The sequence below is a fragment of the Sciurus carolinensis genome, chromosome 5 (genome assembly GCF_902686445.1).
Source record: "Sciurus carolinensis chromosome 5, mSciCar1.2, whole genome shotgun sequence".
NCBI classification, from domain to species: domain Eukaryota; kingdom Metazoa; phylum Chordata; class Mammalia; order Rodentia; family Sciuridae; genus Sciurus; species Sciurus carolinensis.
The window spans coordinates 151619519-151633239 of record NC_062217.1 but is presented as its reverse complement, the minus strand read 5'-3'; the positions used below and the strand labels follow the sequence as shown (position 1 = coordinate 151633239).

General features: G+C 37.0%; 1 protein-coding gene across 9 annotated transcripts in view; it reads left to right on the top strand.

The window, feature by feature from the left end:
- Positions 1-13721, top strand: part of Pcgf6 (polycomb group ring finger 6) — a 43213-nt gene that overhangs the window by 23223 nt on the left and 6269 nt on the right. For 2 of the 9 annotated variants that reach the window (XM_047553874.1, XM_047553870.1), the window contains 3 exons: positions 981-1067; positions 5971-6034; positions 7661-8867. In XM_047553874.1, the coding sequence (XP_047409830.1) occupies positions 981-1067; positions 5971-6030 (147 nt within the window). In that variant the 3' untranslated portion in view covers positions 6031-6034; positions 7661-8867. Of the gene's footprint in view, positions 1-980; positions 1068-5970; positions 6035-7660; positions 8868-13721 lie in introns of those variants that run through there. The other 7 variants (XM_047553875.1, XM_047553871.1, XR_007108833.1 and 4 more) reach the window with 5 other exon arrangements.

The following is a 13721-nucleotide window of genomic DNA, read 5'->3' as shown; positions in this document are numbered from 1 at the left end:
CCCCCCCTTTGGTACCAGGGATTGAACCCAGGGGCTCTTAACCACTGAGCTACATCCCCAACCCTTTTGTGTATTTTATTTAGAGACAGGGTCTTGTTAAGTTGCTTAGAGCCTTGCTAAAGTGCGGAGGCTGTCTTTGAACTTGCAATCCTTCTGCCTTAGCCTCCTAAACTGCTGGAATTATGGGTGTGTGCCACCATGCCCAGCTAAGAGTTACTTCTAATATGAACAAAACATTGAGCTGGGTAACTACTAATCAGAATAAAATTTTTGTGTTCCCAGTCCCTTGGGTCTACTGTGCAGACTTTCTTTAAACTAGTTAGTCATAGGTTGGTAATGGGTGTTTCATTTGCAGATATGTGACCTTGATATGTGGTTACTTACTAGCAGGAAGTAATAATTACCAGAGTACTGCTAAATAATAAACTACCTTTAAAATTACTTGTTGCAGATCAAAATAATAAAGGAGTTGGACGTTGTAGCACATGTGTAATCCGATGATTTGGGAGGCTGAGGCAGGGGGATCTCAGTCACTTAGCAAAACCCTGCATCAAAATAAAATATAGAGGGCTGGAGTTGTAGCTCAATGGTAGAGTGCTTGCCTAGCATGTATGAGGCCCTGGGTTCGATTCTCGGTACCACATATAAATAAATAAAATAAGGGTCTATCAACAACTTTTATATATATATATATGGCTGGGGATGTATTAATCATGTTTTAAGTTCTCAGAGATTCAAGGAATCATTTTGAGTATAGTTTATTCTATGCTGTTGTCCTTCTCTGTCCTCCAGTATTCTTCCCATTTTACCTTATTTTCTTTTGTTAAAAGTTTCTAAAATCTTTCTCAAGAATGTTTAGTTGGTCTTCAATAAAATAGCAGAGTCTAGTCTGGAAGTAATTGTGTTGATATTTCCCCCCTTCGTTTCTTCAGATGGTATTTTGCAGGAAGGTAGTCTGATGTGTGTCTGTTTTCCCATAGGTAGATATCATTTGTGGTGATCACTTGCTGGAGCAGTACCAAACTCTTAGGGAAATCCGACGTGCAATAGGTGATGCAGCGATGCAGGTAGGTCTCAGACTATATCAAATTTATGTTGAATACAAATTGTTTAATGAAAGAAAAAAGTACTGGGCACAGTGCCATATGCCTATAATCCCATCAACTTGGGAGACCGAGGCAGGAATACTGCAAGTTCAAGGTCAGCCTAGGCAACTTATCAAGACCCTGTCTCAAAATAAAAACTAAATTGAGTGGCAAAGCACCTCTGAATTCATTCCCTAGAATGGAGGGATGTTCCATGTTATCTCATAAAATTTTCATAAATATCCATAATTTATTAAAATTACTCAGACTATAAATAATAATTATAGTTAATATTTATTGAATATTTACTGCATAGTTCAACTTGGTCTCAGTGGTTTGTGTGGATTAGCTCATTTATTCCTCACAGTGAATCTGTGAGTTTGATATTCTTTTTTTGGGTGAGTTCTGGGGATTGAATTCAACCACTGAGTCACATCCCCATCCCTATTTTGTATTTTATTTAGAGACAGGGTCTCACTGAGTTGCTTAGCACCTTGCTTTTGCTGTGGCTGGCTTTGAACTCGCAATCCTCCTGTCTCAGACTCCTGAGCCACTGGGATTACAGTTGTGTGCCACCGTGCCTTGCTGAGGTTGGTATTCTTTTATGCCTCCTTTTAAAGATAAGGACACTAAGGTACAGAAAAGACATGTAACTTCCCACAGGGAGTTAGTGATGAGCCAGGGTTCAAATGCCAAGCAGTTCAATTCTAGAAGTTTCACTCTTTTTCTGTGTCTCATATTGCAGTAGTGTTTTAAAGGCTACTAGGCCAGTTCAGCGATGTACTTAATGATTTGGATGTATTCTGAGAAATGCATCATTAGGTGATTTTGCTGTTATATGAACATAGAATGTACTTTTACAAACTAGATGGTATAACTCATTACACATCTAGGCTTTAATATAATCTTACGGGACCACTGTTGTTTATGCAGTTCATTATTCTGCATGTGACTGTCTATCCGTAAGAATACCTCTTTAAGAAAAATTTATACACTGAGAACAGTGGTATAGCTCTATAATTCTAGCTACTTAGGAGGCTGAGGCTTGAGGATCACTTGAATTCAGGAGATTGAGACCAGCCTAAACAGTGAGACCCCCACCTCAAAAATAAATAAATAAATAAATGATTTTTTTATAAAAAGAAAAATTTGTAGATATTTATTAGACCATAGAAATTTATGTACAATTTCTAGCTGAATAGGTTGAGTTTTTTTTTTTTTTTAATGTGTGTGGTACCTGGGATTTGAGTCCAGGGGTGCTCTACTACTGAGCTATGTCCCAGACCTTTTTTAATTTTTTTTTATTTTCAGACAGGGTGTTGCTAAATTGCCCAAGTTAGCTTTGAGCTTGTCATCCTCCTGCCTCAGCCTCCCAAGCCACCAGGATTATAGGCATGTGCAAGGTTGCCCAGCTTATTTGTTTCTTTGTTTCTGAGATAGGAATCTCACTCTGTTGCCCAGGCTGGTTTCAAACTCCTGGGCTCAAGTGATCCTTTTACCTCGGCCTCCAGAGTGCTGGGAGTACAGGCATGTGCCACCACGCCTAGGTTTTTTTTTTTTTTTTTTTTTTGGTGCTTTAATAACCTGTTAATGTGAATGGGAATATAATGGGAAGTTCTCTAGTCTGGACAATAAAAAAGCAAGATAGATTCTGAAATTTTAGTGAAGAGAAAAGCAAGATAAGATTCTTCATTTAAGAAGAGTTTAGCAGAATATTCTAATGTATTCCTGAATCTAGAGTGATAAACTATTTTATGAGCTATATGGCTCTGAGATGCTTATAATGAATTAACAAAGATTTGTTGAATTCTGAGCTTAAACAGATGTTTAATTGGTTAGAAATATTATTTTGGTATAATTAACTATGTGTACTTGATTGGATGGAACTATTTAAAGTTCAGATGCAGAATATTGTATGAGTTATCTTATTAGTGTAGATTATACAGTTCCTTTGAAGAAGCAGAAAATACACTCTTCTGCTTATATAAGTGCATATATATCATGATTTTTTTTTAATTGACATATAGAAAAATGCATGAGTTTTTATTACAACCTCAAAAGTAATTCTAGTAGCCTTTTCATGGTCATCTATACAAAGGCACAGAGCAGCCAAAAATTTGAATTGCCTGTTATACAAAGTCCTTGCTAAGGTTATTTATTTGCCTTCTTTTTTATTATTTATTTGTGCTGGGGACTGAATGTGGGGCCTCACACATACCAGGCAAGTGCTCTACCACTGAACCACAACCCCAACCCCCAGCCCCTACCTTCTTGTTTCAGTATCATCTTCTAAAAAAGTAACTTTTTATGATATATTTAGTGCCATTATTTTCACATTTTTATACTTTTTTTTTTGTTTCTGATTTAACTCTTTAAAATGACCACAATCAAGGTTAGGGATATAGCTGAGTGATAGAACACTTCCCTAGCCTGCATAAAGATCCTGGAGTTTGAGCCCCAACACTGAAAAGAAAAAAAGAGAGAGAGAAAAAGACTCAGAAATACTGTATAGTAGAATACTTCATTCAGGCATGAGTTATAGTGTTATTGTCTATGACTCAAATATTCATGAATCAACAATATGTATTAAAGTTTGTTTTTTTTTTTTTTTAACAGAACCCATAACCAGATTATATATGGTAATGAAAATTACCAGAGACTTGTAGGAACCTAATCTTATATTTCCCTTAGGGGCAGTGGTTTAGCATATACTAACTCATGACTAATCTTTTTTTTTTTTTTTTTTTTTTTTTTTTTTTTTTTGTTTCAGTTTTAGGTGGACACAATACCTTTATTTTATTTTTATGTGGTGCTGAGGATCGAACCCAGGGCCTCATGCATGCTAGGCGAGCACTCTACCACTGAGCCACAACCCCTGCTCAGATCATGACTAATCTTGTTATCTCAACTAACAAGAATCTGTATGCTGTGAGTGCACTCTATAAAGTTCAAAAATAGGCAGTAGTAGCCTATGACAGTTGAAGGGTAGTCAGTGTTTAGAAGTGCATGTTGACTGGATTCTAATCTGCCAGAAACATTTCATAACTTGATTTGGATTGTAATTACATGGGTATATTACAAATGTGAAAGTTTATCATGTTGTACACTTAATTCGAAAAGTGTTTTTAAAAGGAAAAAAATTAAAAAAGAAAAACCTTGGGGTGGTAGAATGCATGAGGTCCTGGGTTTAATCCCTAGCACCATACAGAAATAAAACAATCTTGAACTTAGTAAGTTGTTAAAGTAATATTAATGGGGTAATTCTGAAACCATTTTCTGTATATTACAACATTAAACAAACTGGGCATGGTGGCATACGCCTAAAGTCCCAGTGGCTCAGGAGGCTGAGGCAGGAGGATCATAAGTTTGAGATCAGCCTCAGAACTTAGCAAGGACCTAAGCAACTTAGTGACCTCGTGTTAAAATTTAAAAAAATGAATGGGCTGGGTGTTGTGGCTCAGTGGTAGAATTCTTGCCTAGCATGTGGGAGGCACTGGGTTCGGTTCTCAGCACCACATATAAATAAATAAATAAATAATAAAGATCCTTCAACAACTAAAAAACATTTTAAAAAATGAAAAAGGCTGGGCTAGGGAGATAGCTCAGTCGGTAGAGTGCTTGCCTCTCAAGCACAAGGCCCTGAGTTCGATCCCCAGCACCACAAAAAAAAAAAGACTGGGGATGTGGCTCAGTGGTTAAGTACCTCTGGGTTCAATCCCCAGTACCACCACCCGCCTCAAAAAAAAAAAAGATAAAACAAATGAGTAAACATGGGCTGGGGTTGTGGCACAGTGGCAGAGTGCTTGCCTGGCATATGTGAGACACTGGGTTCAATTCTCAGCACCACATATAAATAAATGAATAAAATAAAGGTCTATCAACACCTAAATAAAATATTTTTTTAAAAAATGAGGGCTGGGGAGATAGCTCAGTTGGTAGAGTGCTTGTCTTGCAAGCACAGGGCCCTGGGTTCGATCCCAGCACCGCAAAAAAAAAAAAAAAAAAATGAGTAAACATGTTGATATTGTTGGGTACTATGGTTCTCACTATGACAGAAGGGAAAAATACAAACATGAAAGGAGAAGAGGGAAAGAATCCTGTGGTATTAGATTAGATTAGAGGTATGACTTCATGGTTTTTTATTTAGATTTTTATTTTTGGTACCTTTTTAAATTATTTTATTTCATTTAATGATATTTAGACTTTTTAAGGAAATTACAAGTTTGTATAACTTAAATAACAACACTTACATTTAACTAAGCAATGGAAGGATGTATGGCTCCAGAGCTAATTATTCCCTTATACCTTAAGATTATAACGTTACAATTATCCTTCAGTTATAAGCACACTTCTGTTATTTTGACAAGAGTCAATTTGTCAGAGTAGCAAAGGTAATTAGTAGTAAAATAATTCAGGGCCTTTATTTTTTTAAATAACTATCATTTTTACTTGTATTAAATGTGTGATTTAAAAAGAAAGGAGAGGACTTAGCCATCTTTCTATTCTCCGCAGAAGTAACTAGCTGGGTGTACTGGCACACACCTGTAAACTTAGCAACTTGGCCGAGGCAGGAGGATCATAAAATGGAGGCCAGCCTCAGCAACTTAGTGAGACACTGTCTGAAAATTAAAAATAAAAAGGGCTGGGGTTGCAGCACAGTGGTAAAGTGCCTCTGGTTCAGTCCCCAGTACCACAGAATGAATGAATGAATGAATGGTATGATGTACATTATAGAACACTCACTGATTGAATAATGTCTAATCTCTTTTGTGCCTCTATAACAAAATACCTGAAGAAGAATAACTTACAAAGTAAAGAAGTTTATTTGCCTTGTGATTCTGATGACTGAAAGACCCAAACAGCATAGTGCTTGTGTCTTTGCCAGGGACTCCTGACTGAGAAGTGGAAAGGGATCCAGCAGTGTTCATCAGGGATACGTGTATAAGAGAGTGAGCTGAGATAATTGAACTTGCTTTATAACAACCCATTCTCAGGGAATTGATCCAGTCCTGTAAAAGACCTGACCCACTCCCTTGATACAGCATTAATTCATTTGTGAGGGTAGAGCCCCATATCCATGTCCTAATCACCTTCCCCTAGACTACATTTTTTTTTTTTTTTTTTTTGGTACTGGAGATTGAACTCAGGTGAACTCAGGGGCACTTAACCACTGAGCCACATCCCCAGCCCTTTTGTGTATTTTATTTAGAGACAGGGTCTCACTGAGTTGCTTAGCACCTCACTGAGTTGCTGAGGCTGTCTTTGAGCTTGAGATTCTCCTGCCTCAGCTTCCCAAGCTGCTGGGATTACAGGTGTGTACCACCACACCGAGTGACTATCTCTTCCATCGTCTCTACAATGCCACACTGTTACTCAGAGCAGTCCTTGGTACATTTCCCATTGAGTCTTTCCTTTTAGCTAATTTTTTAGTCCATAGGAAAGTAAAAAGAGTACATTATAAAAGTGGGTTACTTACTGAATACAGCCTTGGTAAGGGCACAGAGAATTAGGACCTGTTATCAAAAGGGGAAATAGACACCCACAAAAAAGCTGATAAAAAGACTTGGAAACAGATCATCTGAAATCATTTAGTATAAACTTAAGTTGCCCAACAGCCCTAAAGACAATTGAAGGAAGGATATAAACTGCATGATTAATTTTAGGCTTCCCTAAATGGTTAAGAGTTGCAAAGTATCATTACTTACAGTAACAGTAAATTGCACTTAAGTGAAAATGAACATTTCTTTTTTTCCTCCTTTTTTTTAGTGGTACTGGCAGTTGAACCAAGGACACTCTACCACTGAGCTACATCCTCAGTCCTTATTTTGACGGGGGTACTGGGGACTGAATTCAGGGGCACTTGACCACTGAGCCACATCCCCTACCCTATTTTGTATTTTATTTAGACACAGGGTCTCACTGAGTTGCATAATGCCTTGCTTTTGCTGAGGCTGACTTTGAACTTGTGGTCCACCTGTCTCAGCCTCCTGAGCCGTTGGGATTACAGTCATGTGCCACTGCTCCCAGCCCAATTTTTATTTTTATTTTGAGACAGGGTCTCCCCAAATTACTGAGGCTGACTTCAAACTTGAATTCTCTTGCCTCTGCCTCTCCAGTTGCTGGAATTACAGGCATGAGCCACTGCACCTGGCTAAACATTTCATATCTTAAACAAATCCATGATGCTTTATGGTAGTTGAGTCTTCTTTTTTTTAGTCAAATCTAGTGCTTGGGTATTTTATTAAAAAGAAAAGACATATCTCTTTTATCCATCTTTGGAGAATTGTTTAGTCATAAACAACCTTGGTTGCTGGACCCCAAGGCATGTGTCTATCTATAATCACAATAACTAGGGACACTGAGGAGGGAGAATCACAAGTTTGAGGCCAGCCTCAGCCACTTAGTGAGATCCTGTTTCAAAAAAATTAAAAGAACTGGGGATGTAGTTTAGTGGTAACGCATCCGGGGTTCAATTCCCAGTACACACACACACACACACAAAGATTTGATATGATCATTTGCATAACTAGTTTTCAAGCAACTACAAAAGTCTTTTCTCTCCCTCCCTTTTTCAGGATGGTCTGCTTGTCCTTCATTATGGTCTTGTGGTTTCTCCTCTGAAAATAACTTGAAGATGCTAGGCATACTGTGAGGAAGGAAGCAAAGTAAGATTTCTACAGGACTGTATCTCACCAAAGATTTCCGCAAAACATGTAATCACTACTACGCTGTGCTGTTCAATACATACCTTATCTACTTTCAGCACCAGGAATCCTAGCATATAGAGATACAGTTGGAACGATGGAATGCACCTGTTTCACTAGAGACTATAAGTAAAAAGCACCAGAGCTCAGGGGAAATTTTTCAAAACAACATATTTTGAAATTCCTTGTGATTCCATATACTTTGACATTGATTTTTTTGCTTCCCATCTTTGAGGTAAAATGATAAGTTTTCTCCTTTGTTGAGCCATATCCCTTTCAAGTTGGCAGTAAGGATTCTGTTCTGTGGAACAGCATCAGTTGGACAGTCATCCTTTTGGGAAAAAGAGGTATAAAGAGGCATGCTTTTGAATGGGAGATTCAAAGCCAGTCTTTGTTAAACCGCAGGGTATACTCTCAAAGACCAAAACTACTGGCTGCTTTTGTACGTTGCTATCATATTTTGAACTTGTGATTTTTTTGTTTGTGTGTGTTTTTGTTTTTCTTAATACCAGCAATACTACTAAAGAAATGTTTGTTCATAAAATGGATGAATTATCATTCTGTGTGAAGAGACTGTTTCCTGGAGGGTTTATGGACTGTGTCATAAGCCTTCAGTGTAATAAGACTTCTTAACATATCTTACAATAAGAGGTGCTTATTTGTGATGACATATTTAATTTTATTTGCATACATAGTATGAATCATTGATACCTTATAATGGCACTCCTTCTGAAAGTAATAAAAACATTTCAGGTGAATTTCAGAAGTTTACAGAATACTTATTGTTTCCTCAGTAAGTCAGTTTAATGTTCATTTTCCCATTATTTTGTCATTGGGATAAATAATAACAGTGTTTGAAAGCTGCTCACTTTCATGCAAACTCAATTTTGAACATTATTTTGCCTAAAATTAACCTCCTAATTCTTTTCTAAATGAAATATTTTATAGACTCTATTTCACAGCAAAATTTTGGAATCTGTATAAAACTTAAAAAATTGGACAAGGATTGGCATTTGTTTTGTAAAGATCTGTGAATTGTGTATATATCTCTTCTAACATTTAATAAAAATTTATTTTGGCTTACTCTGAAATGTGTTTACTGTGTATTTTTTAAAAATAACCAAAACCCTTTTAAGAGACAAGGTATCTGAATTAAAGTGCCATAAAGTACATACTTAATAAACATATGTGCATTCATTATACTAGATGTTCTGTTTGAAAATGGACAGAGTAGCAACTATAGAATTCATTGTTTCTGAAATGTTTCTTGCACAGATTACTGAATATTTTAATTTTTATCTTATGTTAACATACATATGTCAGGATCCCTAATGCCACATTTGGGTTCAATAATGCACTGGAGGGACTCACAAGACCCAGAAAAGCTGTTGTATTCATGGTTATTGTTTATTAAAGCAAAAGGATATATATTAAGACCAGCAAAGGGAAGAGGCAAATGGGTGGAATTAAGGAAAACCAGGCACAAGTTCACAGTCGTTTTCTCCCGTGGAGTTACGAGGATAGTTCTTAATTCTTTTAGCAATTGTTTATGGTATGTGAAATGTCACCAACCAGGGAAGGTCACTCAAGACCTAGTGTCCAGTGTAGTAGCATTTTTTTTTTTTTTTTAAGTCAGTAAAAGAGGCATATGGTGCCTGTGTGATTGATCAGCATTCAGACCCCAGAACCTGCCCTGAAGTCAAACTGATAAAGTGTAGTACAGGGCCCGAGGTCTACAATATAGGCATTCACCATAAATCAGATTGTTAGCATAAACTGTCTAGCGTGACCAAATTTGCATCTCAGGTACACAATGACAGTCAAAACCTGCTGAGTTAACCCTTTGCTGTGCAATATCACATCAGAAGTCCAGATTTAGAAACCAAGATATAGCCAGTCATGGTGGCACACATCATAGTCCCAGCTAATCAAGAAACGGATTCAAGATCATTTGAGCCCATGAGTTTGAGACCATTTGAGACCAGTCCGAGCAACATAATGAGGCCTCAGACTCCTGTCAAGAAGTTTCAAGCAGATGATGATTCTGATGTTCACTTTTTTTTTTCTTTCATAGACTATGACTTAAGTGTAGTTTCTCATTTTTTATCCTTTTTCAATATGATGTTGTATACATGAGTTTGATTATTAGCCTCTCTTCAAAACTGGGCTGGTGAAATCTAAATTTTATTACAGAGATTAATAGTCTTCTCACAAATGAAATGCCATATTGACCTGAAAGCCTGCCAAGCGTTTACTTACATGGAATGAATATTGTGGCTTTATCTTGACTGCATTTTGATTTTGTTTTGATAGTATCTGGTGTTCCAGAGGTTCTTTGTGTGCTATTTTCATTGAAATGAGAAAAGATTTTCTGCTTCTTCTAATGTTTCTCAGGAAAGATTTTCCCAAGAGAAAAACCAGTTAAATAATATTTAAATTAGAGGATGACAAAGACAAAGATTGCCAGGATCACATTCCCCCATCCCCCAAATAAAGACATAAAGGCCATATTTGCATAATGGTTAGGAACATGAATTATGGAGGCACATTGCATAGCTTTGAATCCCAGCATTGCTGTTTGCTAACTATGTGATCTTGGACATATTATGTAATTTCTCTAAATTTAAAGGGGCACCTAAATCAAAGGGTTGTTATGAGAACTAAGTGAATATGTAAAAACTCAGAATGGTACCTGGCATAGTCTATCAAGTTCAAATATGATCCTAGATTACTCTGTTCTTAGTTCCTATCTAATGGATAAGGTGATCCATTAATATTAAAAGATTGATGTTGAACTATTTTTTCCTTCTTAAATATCTTCAAATACTAGCCTTTATTAGTAAGCAGAAAGTGATGATTAACATTTCAGCTCTGAGATTGGACCTGGCTTCTACTTTCACCCTAATTCTAATCTTGACTCTTGTTTCTACTTTAGACTAGTTTATTCCATGGACAGACAGTTTTACATGCCAGAAAGTTCCTTCTATTGAACTAAAGTTTGTTTTAATAAAGGATTGTTTTGTCCTAAAGGACATCAGGAGTTCATTATGTCATGTATGAATTCTTATGCCAGGAAATAAAAAGTGGACATTGCACCTCTCATGTATTCGTAATAGTGGCTTAGTAGATGAATCTAAGTGAGTTTAATTTGTTTTAATAAATAGTTCTGGTGGTACGTACTTATAGTGCCTGTAGTCCCAGCTACTTGGGAGACTGAGGCAGGAGGGTTACAAGTTCAAGGCCATCCTTATCAACTTAATGAGACCCTATCTCAAAAAACCTAAAGGATTGGGAATGTAGCTTGATTGTAAAGCACACCTGGGTTCAATCCCCAGTACCAAAAACAAACAAAACCACTCTTAAGATTTTTTTTTTTTTGCTTTGTACAATAATCAACAATGTACTAAAACCCACGATTAATTGTATTCCAAAACTCCAGACCTTATACAAATGACTTTGTTACACTCTGCTGAGCATTTTACAAGCCTTAAGAGCCCATGATAGAGGTAGAATGAAATGTTGCATACACTGAACAGAGACCACCTGCCTCATCAGGGGAGAGGATAGCCATCTGCTATCTATAGTGATGAATCAATGAGAAACAGCCCAGAGAGTCCTCCAATATCAATCTTCATTTTTCTTTATAGTCTGAGCTACAAAGAATCACAGAGGCATTGCAGAAACATAAATCTAAAAATCTGCAGTGTGACTGTTTTATTATAATCCCACTGTGTGTGTGTGTGTGTTGTAAGAAAGCATTTATAAATCTTAGCTGGTCCCCGTTACAACCTAGTATGCTTGTGAAATCTTAAAAAACATGGGGCAATTAAATTATCATCTAGGGGATCAATAGAAGAGGAGAGAAACCCTTTGATCTGTTTGGTAATCATTCCTTTAAGGGATGCAGCAGGGCATGGTAATGTAATAAAAACAGTCCTTTGTTCAGCTGAATTCAGACGCATACACCGAGTCTCCATTTGCAAATGGCATATCCAAGCGAGATATTTGAAAGTTGCAAAATGCATGATGACATCAATCTAACCTATACATTAAAATGGAAAATGTTGCAAAGCCAGTATTGTATATTCTGTAAAGAAAAACAAAATTTACATGTGAGCTCCATTTTAAGACCCTACAAAGTCCCCTCTCTCAGTTATTTCCATTGTACCTTACTGTATATTCTTTATTTGATTCTAAGGGGGAAAAAATGCATTCTTGCAATTTAGATGTTTTTCAGGATCTTGGAGATGTCTGATGACATAATAATAAAAATAACAGCTGAAAGTAGTGATAAGTGCTCCTAAATAAGCAACATTTCTGTTTTGTTTCTTCTTTTATATCCAGGGTGATTTCTGTTTTTTTCTGCAGAATCTGTTTTTAAATCAATACTCTTATTAAATCTGGCTTATGTTTCCAAAAAGGGACTCCTCCTTATTGGGATGGACGCAGGTGGCTGTACACAATGGTCTCAGCTGGAGAAGGAGCTGTAGATTTCTGAGACATTTTTTTTTGTTATTCCATAAAGTCCCTATCAGTGGATTTTTTAAATTGAGGAAAGGTTTACATAACATAACATCAATCATTTTAAAGTAAATCATTCTGTGTTATTTAGTACATTAATAGTGTTGTGCAGGCACCTCCTCTAATTTCAAAAGATTTCCCTCATTCCAAAATAAAACCCTGTATTTACTGACTACTCACTCCCCATTGTTCCCTCTTTATTCCTGGGAATCACCAATCTGCTTTTTGTTCCAGTGGATTTTTATTTTATTTACTCATTTATTTATTTGGTACCAGAGATTGAACCCAAGGGCCCTTTTCCCCTGATCCACATCCCCAGCCCTTTTTTATTTTGAAACAGGGTCTTCCTATGTTCCTGAGGCTGGCCTCAAATTTGCAATCCTCCTGCCTCACCTTCCCAAGTTGCTGGGATTACAGGTGTGTGCCGCCATGCCCAGCTCCAATGGATTCCCCCTACCCTGCACCGTCTTTTGTACCAGGGATTGAATCCAGGGGCGCTTAACAACTGAGCCACATCCCCAGCCCTTTTTTTAATTTTGTTTTTAGAGACAGGGTCTCACCCAGTTGCTTAGGGCCTCACTAAATTGCTGGGGCTGACTTCAAACTTGTAGTCCTTCTGTCTTAGCCTCCCAAGTCGTTGGGATTGCAGGAATACACTCCAATGAATTTTAAAATACATTTTAAAATGTTTTCATGTTTGCCTTTAGAGTCATGAATGGTGGTACTGGGTCTTCTGTTTGAGTTAACAGCAAGTTCTAGAAGTTTATCTCCATGACTGTTTGTGACTTAGGAACTAAATTTGAACTTTAGTTTCCAGATAATTGCTCAGATCTTGTCCTTGCCCCTCCCTTTAATCAGTGTAGTAAAATAAATTCTAAATACAGAATTTATTTTCCTTTGAAGGGTCCCTTCTGTAATACTTCATTTTCAGACTCTTGAATTAGAACCTACAGAATACCTTTGCAAAATTATATGAAGCCCCCTCCCCTATTTTCTTAAAATATGGAAATAGCAGCAGACTTTAATTGGGAGCAGTAACTGAGGTGACTCATGGTTGGATAGGCCCAGAGCCCAGTTTTAAGCTTCTCCCACCTTACTACTATGCAGAAGGGCAGTAGTTGAGGAAGTTTGCACACTGTTGCAGATTGCCTATGGAACTTGGTATTGCCAAGGCTTTTCTGGGCAGGGTAAGCTTAAATGAGATAAAGATAAAAAAAGGGGGCTGGAGTTGTGGCTCAGTGTAGAGCGCTTGCCTGGCATGTGTAAGGCCCTGGGTTTAATTCTCAGCACTTCATATAAATAAAAAAAATAAAAGATCCATTGACAACTAAATATATATATATATATTAAAAAAAAATGAAAAGAAAGATCTGGTGATAAAGATAAAAAGAAAGATTTCTACGTCCTTATG